Source organism: Pimephales promelas, chromosome 19, assembly GCF_988280905.1.
Source record: "Pimephales promelas chromosome 19, fPimPro1.hap1.1, whole genome shotgun sequence".
Lineage (NCBI taxonomy): Eukaryota > Metazoa > Chordata > Actinopteri > Cypriniformes > Leuciscidae > Pimephales > Pimephales promelas.
In genome coordinates, this window is record NC_142787.1 from 21,327,801 (window position 1) to 21,342,159 (window position 14,359).

Here is a 14,359-nt window from a genome sequence, read left to right on the forward strand (position 1 = left end):
ACTGTTCCAACCGTATTCTGTCAGAAATCAGATAAGTGCCTTTGAAACATCTGTCATATTGTTACAAATGTCAATCATGGAGGAGCTGTTCATGAATAAACCCACCTGTTGAATTATGGATGTTGAGGAGTGAATCATGATATTTTTTTCCTTCTCTGTGCAGTGGCTAATGCTCTCCCCTCTCTCTCTCTCTCTCTCTCTCTCTCTCTCTCTTTCTCCCCCTCCCCCTAGGCCGTTTCCATCAGAGGACACTGCGCTGAATGAAGATGATGTGTACCGGAGCTTGGAGGAGTTGGCTGAGTAAGTGTTTTAAATCATAGAAAAAGAGTATAATGGCAATTAGCAAAAACAAGGTGGGATTTAACCCAAAAGTTGTGTGTAAAAAGTCCAGGCTCTACATGATAATCCACCCATTTTTACTTTTCATCAGGGCTGGCTCTAGTGCTTTGGTTGCCCTAGGCCCCTAAACAAACTAAACACAAATGCTCTTATAATCACTCCAAAACTTCAACAAGTTAAAGGATCATCTGTAATAAATTGTTCATACAAATTCTACAAATAACGTTGAAATTAGTGTGTGTGTATATACTGTATATACACGTGGTTAGTCATGGGGCATACATGGCATTTAAACATTTTAAAATGGCAATAAAAAGGCATTCAATTTCATTTGAAGATACCTACAGTAACCCTGTATTTATCTATTTATTCATATACCATCACATCTTGTGTCCTTAGTGTCTAGCTGGTGTAATCACTTGCACAAATTGCCAGGCGTTAAACACTCTTTTGGATACCATGCTCAGAGTATGGCTGGCTGGTAGTGTGGGCGTTAAGACGACGAGTGAGCGAGAGTGAGGGAGGGGGTTGTGTGTTGACAGCCCTGATTCTTGGCTGATTAATTATGAATAATTAGGTAGCAGGGCGGATAGGTGTCATTCATCTGCAGAGAACTGCGTGACACAGACGTGTTTGCACAGGCTGCATACATTACACTTCTCACAATGCCTGTAAGAAACATCTGTGGAGCTGTAAATTGAGATGAACCTCTGTCACAACTCAAACGGTTGTGTACATGCATTTTTGAGCCAATATGAAGCGAGGGTAGACCATGTTTTATTCAGGGCAAACAAAAACAAGGCACTTAACAACTATTTTTAATGTGAAGCACATCCTGCTCTATATTTTCGCATTCACCCAAGTTTCTTTTTTTTTTTTTTTTTGCTCTAACGTGTTTATAACTTCAAACAGTCCTGCCAACTGAAAGCTGTGTGGATATATTTACCTACGGAGGAAAAATAAGGTTACAATGTCTGCGATTCACTTAAATTTGATTGTGAACGTCTTCAAGATTGATCACGCTACAGATTCATCAGATTTCAAACCCCTTTCCTGGACCATGCATATTATTATCACTACCTTGTTTTGATGGAGGGTTTTTATAGGACATTATAAAGAGAAATGATGGTTGGAAAGGGACAGGTTCAGGATATGACACCTGGGAACCAAGCAAAAAATTTGCTATAACATCTATATTGCTGTAAATGAATGGTGTGGCTCTTAGTGAACAGGACTGCTTTGTAATTTACACATGAGAGCAACAAAGAAACATGCAAAATGGTGGTATTGTCTGCTCCATGGTGTCCCTATTTCAGAGCTCAACAATAAGGTTGACCCGGGGCACTGAGTTTTAGGCCAGTTAGACTGCGATACCTAGCCTGGTTAACGCCAGACCATGTATCGTTGAGAATGGGACGTGGTCTGGTAACCACATATTCATTTTGAGCCCAGAGCCATGTTATTAGGTGCTACGAATGTCTATCAAATGCGCCTGTACTGGTGCATCTTATCGGTTCAATGATACCAGATGACGTACGATACATTGAGAATAAATAAAATCGCACTGCGGCAAGGTAGCATGGGGAAACCCAGGCTAATAATTGCATGACCAGGCTAATACAATGATTTTTCATTGAGAATGTAACTTCGCATCCGCTGCCTTGATGGATCCATAGATGAACTGCTTCGGTATGTCGCATACGTCATCATTGTCTTGCTGCTCCCTCCCCGTTCTGTGATTTGGTTTCCTATCTAAGGTTAAAATCTGATTCATGGTGTCCAGGCTGCCTAGCAGCGTGAATAAAATCACACTGCGGCAAGGCAGCATGGGGAAACCCACGCTACTGCGATACCACTGAAAATATTACATTTCATTGATCTTGTACATCTTTTTTTAGCTTGATTTTACAGTATTATGGCAAATTATGATGATTTGTCACCAAGATAATGTTATCTAGCTGGGAGACATAGATGAGGTATTATTAATAATTAAAAAATGACCTGACAGTCGAAAGTAACAGTCTATTCTATCTAATTCTATTTTCAAAACATCAAGGCATAAAAAAACACATTATCACCAAATGTAAGAATTCCATCAACGTGCTCCAAACTCTCTCACACTATCCCCGCGGCATTGAGCCATCTTTACCGTTTAGTCTTGGTCTATGAGAGGCCATATGTGGGCCTTTGACATTTACATTGTCTACGGCCTCTTGCACTGATCCGTATCCGACTTCAAACGCTTCCTGACATGGCCTCAAGTGATTGCTGACCTCTTTCAAAGTTCTTGATATCCCTCTGCCATCTGACCCCTCTTTACATGCAGATTCATGTTGAAACGCAAATCGGTGCCAAATCTAATAGAGGTTAAACCCACAGCCAGACCACAAGCACTCTCTGCGCTGCCAGTGATGGAACAGTGAATATGAGCAAATGAATGAAACTACCCATCCATGCACCCATGACCTTTTACAGCCATAAATACGGTTCAATTCCAGCACAACACTGCCGTCTTATTAATGGAAAGGTCCCTGATATGATGTGCCGGGACACAGTTTAACAAGCACTTTCATCAGGCTGTTCGGAGCTCTCTTAATTGGACTGTGATATGATTGTCTGCTTTAATGGAAATATGCATGAAAGGGTTTTCTGCAGTGCTACTGAACCTCATTCATGTAAGCCCTGTGTCTGTTTCTATTAGATTGGAGATGTTTCTCAACATTGTGCCATATGTGGGGCCAAAGAGAGTGGGAATGAATCCTCAATAATATTGTCGTGTTTTTTCAGCTATTGAAGTAAAGCGTGTGGTTCGTTTGAAGAGATAAAAGGCAGAAAGTGCTAATCAAGGTGCTTTTGTGAAAGGTTAATGATGTTGAAGAAGCTCTTTAGTCGGGTTTTGCTCTTCAGTGTGAGATGAGCCAGCAGTTTTAAATGAAACTGTGAGGAATTTAAGTACAGTCAAGTTAGGGGTGTGCGACATCGACAAAACAATTGGATCTTGATATTTTCTGGGATTTTATTCATAATGATGTTTATAGTATATTTTGCTGAGTGTGCTGGTACCTTGGCAGATTTAGGACTACCATGGACAGCTGACTCCTAAAGCTTTTGATATTCTTCATATTTTGTGTGGTGGTCAGTTCGCAGCAGTGACAGAATTGAACTTTTCCAATAAGCTTAAATTGATTTTTACCTCTTATGGCCGTTTTATCTTTATAAATCATATTTCTAAACTAAAAATGTGTATGCATCACCTTTTGTGTAAAAATTATTACATTTAATCAATAAATTCAATAAGAATAATAAAGCACAAAAGGGCTTTTACCAATCAAATGAAATCAGTGTCAACAAAATGTATCTTTGCAATGCAGAGGAAACAGAAGCTTCATTTGAATTGACATTTAGATGCATTTTCACAGTCTGGATTAAAAATTTAAACATTTACATTTTCTTTTATTTTAGATACTTTGTTGTTTTCTGCGAGTTGCACATGATGGGCCAATGTGTTTCTGAAATGATGTTACAGTAATTCAGAAGGGGAGCGCCATCACAAACTATTGCGTTTATTTTACACACACCTCTGTTTTTTGACATGTTAACGGGTACTGAGCCAGTGACTGTGGTCTTGAGGTGTGCACTGATCCGAACTGACTACTGTTGGTAATTGAGTGGTATAAATATGTCAGGGTTGTTAATTTTGGGTTATTATAAATCTGTTCACATCCAATCCAGCCATACTGGATTTCTCAGCATCGTTGTCACTTTCCACTATATTTCATGTGTTCATCCAAAAATTGGCAAAGCATGAAATTGTTCAATTTTAGCAAGCAGGCTGCCTCTTTCTCCATCAAATAGCAATCAGATGTTTGGATGTACATCATGTCAGCAATGATTTACTTCATCCTAACTGGTTGCTGCTATGTTACATTCTCACCTGAGGCATTGTGGGTCGTGGAGCCTAAGGCCAAAGCACTCTCTAAGCCTTCGAGAGGTACAAACTACTGCCATTGGCACCTGTCTCTCCTGGCACTTCAGATTGAACTCTGCAGCCAGCGACCTATTTAGTCAAGATGATGGACAGGTTTGGAAATTTAACTAACATTCAATAGAATCCTCAAATAAGGTGCAGAACATCTCAACCAATTAGTTTGCTGCTCCAAGAATCCACGTTTCCATCAACATGCCACATCACTGTTTATTTAGCCCTCACAAGCCATTCTATAGGTAGCATATGACAAAGATTTCAACAAAATGAACGTTTTTTTACACTAAAAAAAATGTAATTTTGATTTTATTTTACAATTAATTTATCTTCATTTAAAACATTTTATTTGACTTAGTCAATGTTTTTTTAAGGTATTTCAGCTCAGTTAAGTAGATTAATTTATATTAAAGTCTGTGATTTTGAGTAAATGGTAAAGACCTGTTAGTGTTTGACATTCATTTATTTATGTACATTGAAAAGACTTTCTGCAGATTTTACATGCAAATAGGTTGTTTCTTGATACTGTGCTAGCATTAGCACAGCTATTGCTCATTGAAGCAACATATAGACCCCTTCACGGTTGACGTCACAGAAAAAAATGCGGTGCGCAGTGCGCATGTCGGGGTCAGAAAAGTTCATTCCATCGTGCTGTAACCATAGTTTAAACCAGCTACCGGAGAATTTCTCGTCAACATGCCTACTTGTTGCGTCGATAAATACTAACTTGTGATAAATACTAACGATAAATACTAATATGCCTACTATGATTTTTGTTTTATGTATTTGTACATCGGATATGTACACTGTGCATGCTTGTTCTAACCGTGTGTTGTGTCTTTATGAGTTTTTTTATGTTTTTTTTTTTTTTTTTTTTTTTTACATCACGCACTGACGCGATTTCCACACATCTCAGCGATAATTGGTGAAATGACAGACACACGTTTAGTTTAGCAATAATTACCCTGTTTTCTAGGGAAATATAACCATCAAGTCAATCAGTCTACAGTGCATCCGTCTCCAATATGATAAATAATTAACGTTACCCTGCCATGCAGGTGCAATTTGCAGTATGGATGTAGCCTTCCCGCTTGTTGATCATGACCCAGGCTTTGTATATAGAGGTCTTTTTCCCCCTGGCGCTGGCTCGGTAAAACCTCCGCTTTTAACACACAAAAGTCATCGCTTATATCGCTATATAAAACCGTCTGAACATGCCCACAAACTACGTAATTATACGCGTCTAGCGATTTGTAGGGTAATACCCATGCGATCGGAGTGCAATCTCAAGCGCGTGTCATGTTTCTATGGCAACCAAAGCAGAGCTTCCGCCAAACCGCGCTTTACATTTTCTCCAATGTTTATAATAATATAAATGAACCGTCTTGTCTAATCTTAAAGGGTTAGTTCACCCAAAAATGAAAATTCTGTCAGTATTTACTCACCCTCATGTTGTTCCAACCCCGTAAGACCTTCGTTCATCTTCGGAAAACGAATTAAGATATTTAAGATATTAAAATCGCTCCTGCATACAGTCCATAGGCTTCTTGAGGGACTGGCTCTTGCCGTCCCCGAAAAGTCATAAAAGACATCGTTAAAATAGTCCAAGTGACTACAGGGGCTCAATCTTAAGTTTATCAAACGACGAGAACACTTTTGTGCGCAAAAAAACAACAAAAATAACGACTTTATTTCAACTATTCGTTTATTTCTCCCTCTGCGCGAGTCAGCTAACTAGTTTAATAGCGTAAGCTTCTGTTATTGTACGTCACACGCATCACACACACATGACCAGCGTCGACCAATAGTGAGCCTACGTGTGACGTAGCTCTACGCAATCACACTACGTTAACGGACTATAGGCTTATGGAGAAAGAAGTGAATAGTTGAAATAAAGTCGTTATTTTTGTTGTTTTTTTGCGCACAAAAGTGTTCTCGTCGTTTGATAAACTTAAGATTGAGCCCCTGTAGTCACTTGGACTATTTTAACGATGTCTTCAATTACTTTTCGAGGACAGCAAGAGCCAGTCCCTCAAGAAGCCTATGGACTGTATGCAGGAGCGATTTTAATATCCTAAATATCTTAATTTGTGTTCCGAAGATGAACGAAGGTCTTACGGGGTTGGAACAACATGAGGGTGAGTAAATACTGACAGAATTTTCATTTTTGGGTGAACTAACCCTTTAAAGTTTTGGTGGTCAGATTCAGACTCAATGAAGAGCAGAGAGCACAGATATGATCAAGCTGAACAAGCAACAAACAATCGTTATTCAAAAGGGCAAACAGTTAAAGTTATTATGCGAGTTAACTCGAGTCAGAATGTACATGTGCAAGGTTGCATTTGCATTTCTCGGGTCTGCACGGGTCCGGGTCCAACTTTTGAAATGAACGACGGGTCCGGGTCGGTTCGGTGTAGCACATTACGGTTCTCTTTCGGGTCGGGCATGAGTTTTTGGACCCGTGAAGACCTCAAAGACAGTGCATAACTTGACACAATATCATGCCGGTCTATTAGCCGCGCCATTTTTCTGACCCCATGCTGCGCGCGCACCCAACAGAGGATTCCAATGTGTACAAACATTGAAGGGGTCTATATTATAGTCCTAACATGCAGCCACCCACAACCTAACCAAAAGTTCTACTCTTCAGCACTGTGCATGGTAACCACAAATATTTCAACATGACAAACTATTTTAAATGCCATAACTGAACATTAAACATAACCAGGTCTTTCCCACCACTCAAAAATACATAAAATAACACTTAATTTGAACATTTACTCTTCTGATCCAGCTCTGTGCAACGCATGCTGAGAACTAGCAATCCTAGCCCCAGTTTGAGTTAATGCATGCAACTAAAATTATTCATGTAGCCCCAGCCAGATTAGTCATTTTGACAGACAGGGTCATAAAAATTCTGTCAGAATCTGTTATTACTCATCATTTTAATTTTCATATTTGAATAATAATGAGCCATTTAATAGGCAAAATTGAAAAAAAATGAATGAACATCAGGAAATATTGAAAGATATAGTCCAACTTAAAATCCTTATGTCTTTCATGTACTGTATAGTCGCTCAATCAGTGTTTCAACCGTAGAAAGATGCTGAAAAAACAGCTTAGTTTTAACAGCCAAAATGTAATTTGGAAATGTATTTCATTTTCTATTATTAAACTGATATATCACTATTATGAGTAAACCACTATGCCTGTTGTCTCCAGAAAGGCTTTAAGATTGTTCAGGACTTGAGGTCACAACATCTCACAGATATGCAAAATGTTGGCTGCCTTGTCTTGCCATGCCATGAGTCCATATGTTCTGCTAGTGTTATCAATGTTCCCCTTATCTTCCCCTTATCTTATTTCTTCATCCCAAATTACTGTGATCAGTTCTAGTATGACAGTGTGTGGTGAAGTTAACTTTTATTGGCATACTGTTGTTAGTTTGGGATGGATCCTTTGTTGTGCTCTAAACATAGTTTTCCCTTTCTGGGTTTGTGGTTGACTAAGTGAAGGAAATGTTTAAGTAACACAAGTAAAATCAGCACTTTTGAGTGGCCATGATGGTTTAGACAGCATGAAACCACAAAATATTTCACGACCTAAATGGAGAATCTTTCCACACTTTCGATATACAGAGTGTCAATTTACACCATATTGAATCAAACCAGATTTTTTCATTGGCACTCATAGATGTATTTGTATAATGCCCACTCACCCGGACCACAAGTTGGATCAGCTTTAATAACATTAATTTGACAGCAGAGCTGGCCTTTAATGGCACGGATATCTTGGATGACATGGGGGTGAGTAAATAATCAGCAAAAGTTTTTTTTTTTTTTTTAAAGTGAACTCCTTTAATGGGTTATGTTTTTGCAAACAAAAGTGGACATCATATTTTTGCCATCCAGATTTAAACTACAGTCAGCAAAAAAAAAAAAAAAAAAAAAACCTGCTCCTTTTTTTGACGCATTCTGCTTTCATTTATTCTACCTGATACACAACAGAACCTTACAATTCTTTGTACAGATCACTGCACCTCACATAGTGCAGTTAATGCTTGTCCTCAGAGATTGGAGGTCACACGATAGACGCCATTAGAAATCTTTTTGCCTCAGTTCCTTTGCAGTTTGGGACCAGTGTGCTTCAGAGGAGTAATGTTTTTTTTTTCCCTCAGTCTACATTGCTCTGTCAGACAGCAGCTCTGCTACTGGGGAAAGTCAACTCAGCTAATGAGGGAGGGCAGCAAGCCACCCGTCCTTCAGGGTGAACTGTACAACCTCAATTAATACTTCAAACAATCCCTTCTCCATGTGGACACAGTGCTGAATGTTAGATTGATGCCAGCACCTTTCTTTTATTAGCTTGTCCATTCCTACCTACTGTTCAAACATACACATGCATGTCATGATTTGTCATTTTGAAAAAGGAACGACATTGAAATCATGTTCAAAAAGGTAATTATTTTGAATTCAGCAATTGCAGAGTTCTCTCATAGGGTTTTCAAAGTGACTGTAGTCTTATCCACATACTGTTCCTGCTGTAAAGCACTGTTTTAATGAAAGACAGTTCAATAAACTTTGTCTATTTGACCATTTCATCCTTTTTTTAAACTGGTCCTTTGAAGGAGGTATTTATGGACAGGACACACAGTCCTCTGAACCTTCTAGTGCCTTTACATGAATTGCAGTATTTTTACTACTTAAATGTAATTTTGTGTGTGTGCCCATATATATATATATATATATATATATATATATATGTATAATATCAAGTGTGCGCACAAGCCCTGAAAAGTGAAGATAAAATGTGTAGATCGCCCCCTCGGTGGCTGGTCCTAGTATAGGTCCTAAACCCGCCTCCCGAGATCAAGTAAACAATTAAATTACACTTCATATATAATTTTTTCCAAATATGGTTTCTGTCATTTACTGTAGTTTTTTAACATGCTGATGTAATTTCAAGTGTTCGTTTTTAAAATAAGTTTGTTTTTAGTTAGTTATTTGATGCGGCGGTGGTGATGTCATGATTGAAATTTGTGATTGACAGGTTCTCTGAACCAAGTAGTCGCTGAACTTTTTTTCGGGATCTTCAGAGGATTGAGGAGATTGGAGCTTTAAATTTAATATCTAAATTTCTATAATTATTTTTTAAAAAGCACAGGAGTGTGATCTTGCGATTGATTCTGCAAGAGTGAGGGTGGGGCCTTGATTTCGTGGCTTTACTTCCTGCTCACTACTGCGCATGTCTGGTCCCGAAATCACTTCTGCTCAGACTCAAGTTCCAAGATGTCAGCGCCATTTCGGGATATTAGCGGCTTCACTTCTGAACAATGGAAGAGAGCGAAGGGGCGTCGACCATCTTTTTTTTTTTACAGTCTATGTTTGATTTATGTACATACAGACAGACAATTTCATTTTCAGTGAAATTGTCTGTCTGCCAAACATTTTTAGTCTCTCAAATAAATAAAATACATAAGTATTATTTCTTATATTATTTGTTCTGAAAGAGTCAGATGAGTGACTGAAGGTGATGAAGTTCTTTATAAAAGTGTGCAGCTGTTCTGGATGTGCAGGTATAGAAGGTCACACTGATGGATTAACACCCAGCAGCTCTTGCCAGACTAACAATCCTAAAATCCTCCAATAGTTGGCAACTCACTCTGGCTGGTTTCCATCCATCTATGCCTGTCTTTTCCCATGATTCAGCAAAACTGCTTTGTTTATAAACTTACATGGTGATAGCTTAGATATGCATGTATTCTTCAGACACAAGTGTGGGATGTTGTAGCTGTGGATTGAGCAGCTAGCCTGGTAAATCAAAACCCTGCTGAAAAGCTGGTTTGCTGGTCTTGGCTGATTAAGCTGATGGTTTTATGATAGTTTTAGCTAGTTTAAAAGAGTCTCCCAGCCTCGCCAAGTAGGTTTTTTAGGTGGGCAGCCTGTTCATTTGAATTGAGGAATTAATTGGTATTTCAGTTCTCCATGAGCTGATGAGGCAGTGTGCTAATCTCCTGGGTAGGCGTTTGATTCAAGCCGCATTAGGTTTTCACGCTTGCTTTAGCCTGCAATTTGTAATGCTTTGACCAGGATAACTCTCGTGAAAGCAATGGAAGAAAGAGCTTCAAAGCAAAAAGACTATTACGCACATTTATTTAGCAGGTACACAGGCAACGCGATCCTCTCAAATATGAGGTACACTTTCTTAGCATCACAAAATAAAGTACGAAAACAAAAATATAGCAAGAAGGTAGATCACGCTTATCCTCTTCTGTGGTTCTCATCTCACACTCACAACTCAACAACACCCTAACTCATAGCGCACGTCATGAATGATGTGATCAGTCTCTTAAAGGGCACACCGCACAATAATGTGATGCATGTAAAAACAGTTCCGTTTGTTACTGATACGTTACAGACGCGATTAGCAGAAGTGAGGTAGGTACTTGTTGCTGAGTTGTTTCAAAGCAGCCTGGTGTGTATGTTTGAGAGAATGAATTCTTCGCTTAGAGAGGAATGGATGACTGATTTGATTGTTGGTGTGAGAGCACAGCTGGGACCAGGACGCCTTCTGTGATGTCAGCCTGCTTTATTTCGGCCATTCCCTTTTTTTTCCCCCGAGAGAACGATGGCAAAGTGTGCAGTGATGGATGGCGTTGTTGCGGTCTCGGGGCTCTTTCGCTGTCTGATAAACACATACGCAAGCTAATCAAGAGTTGCAGACTACTGTATATGTGATGACACTGATTGGGAGAAATATGTCATAATTCTGTTTCATACACTTTGTTGTGTAACCAGGAGTGATGTGATAAATCAGCATCATGTCCTTCTTGCATCTCAATCTCTTCCATCATATCAGTTTGTGTATCTCAGTTTTTGCTTCAAGTGATGACAAAAACGTAACTTGACACTGCAGACCTGGTGCATTGCGACTGGTTAGGACACAGTATGTTCTACTCTTTGCCACCTCATACAGTAGCTCACCAAGGCACATCTGTTTCGAGTAAATATAGGAATATTGTGAATTTTATCAATTTCAAATAAATGTTTTATTCTTTACTATATTTTAAAATGATTTTATCCTGTGATGGCAAAGCTGAATTCTCAGCAGCCTTTACTCCAGTCTTCTGTGTCGCATGATCCTTCAGAAATCATTCTTTTAATGCTGATTTGTTGCTCAGGAAATTTCTTCTTATTATTAATGTTGAACACAGTTGTGCTGCTTAATGTTTTTGTGGAAACCAATCATTTTCCACCCAGGATTCTTTGATGAATAGAAAGTTTAGAAGAACCACATTTATTTGAAATAAGAATATTTTTGTAAGATTAGAAATGTCTTTACTCTAACTTTTGATCAATCTAATGCAACCTTGCTAAATAAGTGCTCATTTTTATTTTATTTTTTGTCTTACAGGCCCCAACCTTTTGAACAGTAGTGTACTTTCAGACAGAAAATTACTTTCAGAACAATAAATTGACAAAACTCAGAAAATGCCTTGCTGTTTAAATGCTTGTCAAATCTATTTTTTTTAAGGTATTTTAACCCACTCTATCCTTTGTGTCCTTTCTTTTGCACAGTGAGCACGATGTGGGAGAGGACGACATATATGACTGTGTCCCCTGCGAGGATGATGGGGACGACATCTACGAGGACATCATCAAGGTGGAGGTTAGACAGCCCATGGTGAGTGAGACACCATACGGACGACCCTCATTGGTGCGTGTGTGAGAGGATATACAGTAGATGGATTGTTTCCTGTCATTTCCCATGGCTGTGCGCGTGTTCACTTGCTCTGCTTACATTTGCTGCTTTGCCTCCTTAATGCTGCAGATCAGATACATGCAGGTAAGTGTCATGCTGTACCGCACATGATTCTCTAACGATCCTTCAGTGCTCCTCTTTCCTTTCCTTTAAATGTGTGTCGGCACAAGCCGTTGAGCTTTCTACCCTCAAGAACCTGTTGAGCAGGCCCAGATTCCCTCTCACATTGACAGTTATATTGAAGTTCCAACCATTTTTATTCATCAAAGAATAGGTGGCCCAAAACTAAAAATTGTGTCATCATATATTTACCCTCAAGAGGTTTTGAAGAATAATTACACTGCTATTTTCCATTCAGTGAATGTATATGGTGACCAAGGACCAAAAAAGGTCTTGATAGCCCTTCAAATCATGGAAATACATGAAGGAGATGATGCCATTTTTGTATACTCATATACTTGCCACATGAAGACAATTGACTCCAGACTGTTGTTGTTCACATTTAAAAATTAATAAATACATAATTAGGACAGCCCAGTTTGTCAATATGTATATTTTTAAATATGTAAACAATAGAAAATGTTGGTAAACAAATGCGAACAAATCTATAATTTGTCTATAGTAATCTATAATTGGCTTCATCGCTGTCTCCTCTGCACCAATAAGCTGGTGTGTGGTGGGCGTTCATGCACAATATGGCTGATGTCACATCATCCAGGTGGATTCTGCACTAGTGGTGACTGAGGAGATTCCCCTCTTCCATATGTAAAGTGTTTTAAGTGTTGAGAAAAGCACAATATAAATATAACAAATTATTGTTATTAAATTTGGAAAGAATGCTAAAATAAAACAGGTTCTCGGTACCCAGAGAGGAGCGCCTCTCTTCCTCTGCTAGAAATGAGAAGGAGGTGAGGCTGACTCATTATCCATCTGAGTGTGTGCTGTCTCACAGAGTGAGCTAATGTTGGGTTATTTTAAACACACGAGGGATGAAATCTCTTTTGCAGACAGAGAAAACTGCCGGGTCCCACATTTACAGAGATGCACAAACACATACAGTACTTAGACTGAGACTCACAATCTGTGTCATCAGACAGGTGCTACAACAAGGACATATTAGACTCTTAGTGGGGCAAATACAGCAACTTAAATGAGGGTGATGATAAGAAAAACATGGTGGAAAAATAGCTTCAGATACTGTTTTGTGGCTTTTCGCAAATTATATCTTCTTTAATACAATAGATACTGGAGTTTCACATTAGTCAGTGAAAGTCAGAGATATATTTCCCTTTCCCAATACTGACTGCTTTCATTGTTGCTAGGAGGCCCTTTGGAAAAAAAAATCCCTTTTTTTGTCCAACTTGCTCTCTAATGAAACAATTGTTTGTGATCTTGAATTTCTCTGGATATGGGCAAGTTTTCTTTGGCTTCGTGCACCACCAGGCCCAGATGTTCAAACGTGTGTTGTGACGTTATTTCCAGCTCTGACCTCCGGCTGCTGTGCCTTCCCTGGGCGCTCCAGTGTTATCACCATTTTCTTAAGCTCGCCAACCTGCTCGCATTACACCAAGACCCAGTGATTATGCTTAATCAAATGCATCGTTCATGTTCTATTAGATCATTTTCTGTTGTTATTGTTTTTGTAAATTGACCTCATTTAATTCCTCAGTCCTAATCAAAACCACATTTATGACTTTCATACAGTTTGTGTGTGTGTGTGTCAGAGAGAAAGAGAGAGAGAGAACTTTAGGCTTTGAAGTATGTTTTTTTTTTTTTGGAATGAATGAAAGGCTAAACTCTTGCTCTTGCTTCCTTGTCAACGTTGTCCTTGAAGTTTTGTTGTGAAATACTCTGTCCACCTGTGTCTTTTACTGTAATGTGCTTTGGCCATCCTGATTGTGACCTGAATTCCTTTAAAAATAAAACTTCTGTACATTGTGTTGCTGTTTAAAGGTGCTGAGCTGGCATCCTGCAGGACAATACCAACATGGTTTGTGTGTCTTTTTCTTCTTTCCGTAACAGAAAATGGGCATGACAGAAGATGATAAGAGAAACTGCTGCTTGGTGGAGATTCAGGAGACTGAGGCAAAGTACTACAAGACACTGGAGGACATTGAGAAGGTGAGTGGGACAGGGTAGTGAGTCTTAAAGCTAGAGAGAGAGTGGAAATGAAGGCCTGGAACTGGGTTGCCACGGTTCTCTAAGGACAGTTAGGAAACTTAAAATAGATGGAGATAGAGGACAAAAGATGAGAACTGAGCCTTTATTTGACAAATG

General features: G+C 39.0%; 1 protein-coding gene across 6 annotated transcripts in view; it reads left to right on the forward strand.

Annotated features, from left to right (window-relative positions):
* Positions 1–14,359, forward strand: part of vav2 (vav guanine nucleotide exchange factor 2) — a 178,314-nt gene that overhangs the window by 134,065 nt on the left and 29,890 nt on the right. For all 6 annotated transcript variants that reach the window (XM_089123460.1, XM_089123461.1, XM_089123462.1 and 3 more), the window contains exons 4-6: positions 232–300; positions 11,899–12,004; positions 14,105–14,203. In XM_089123460.1, coding sequence (XP_088979586.1) covers positions 232–300; positions 11,899–12,004; positions 14,105–14,203 — 274 coding nt within the window. The remainder of the gene's footprint in view (positions 1–231; positions 301–11,898; positions 12,005–14,104; positions 14,204–14,359) is intronic.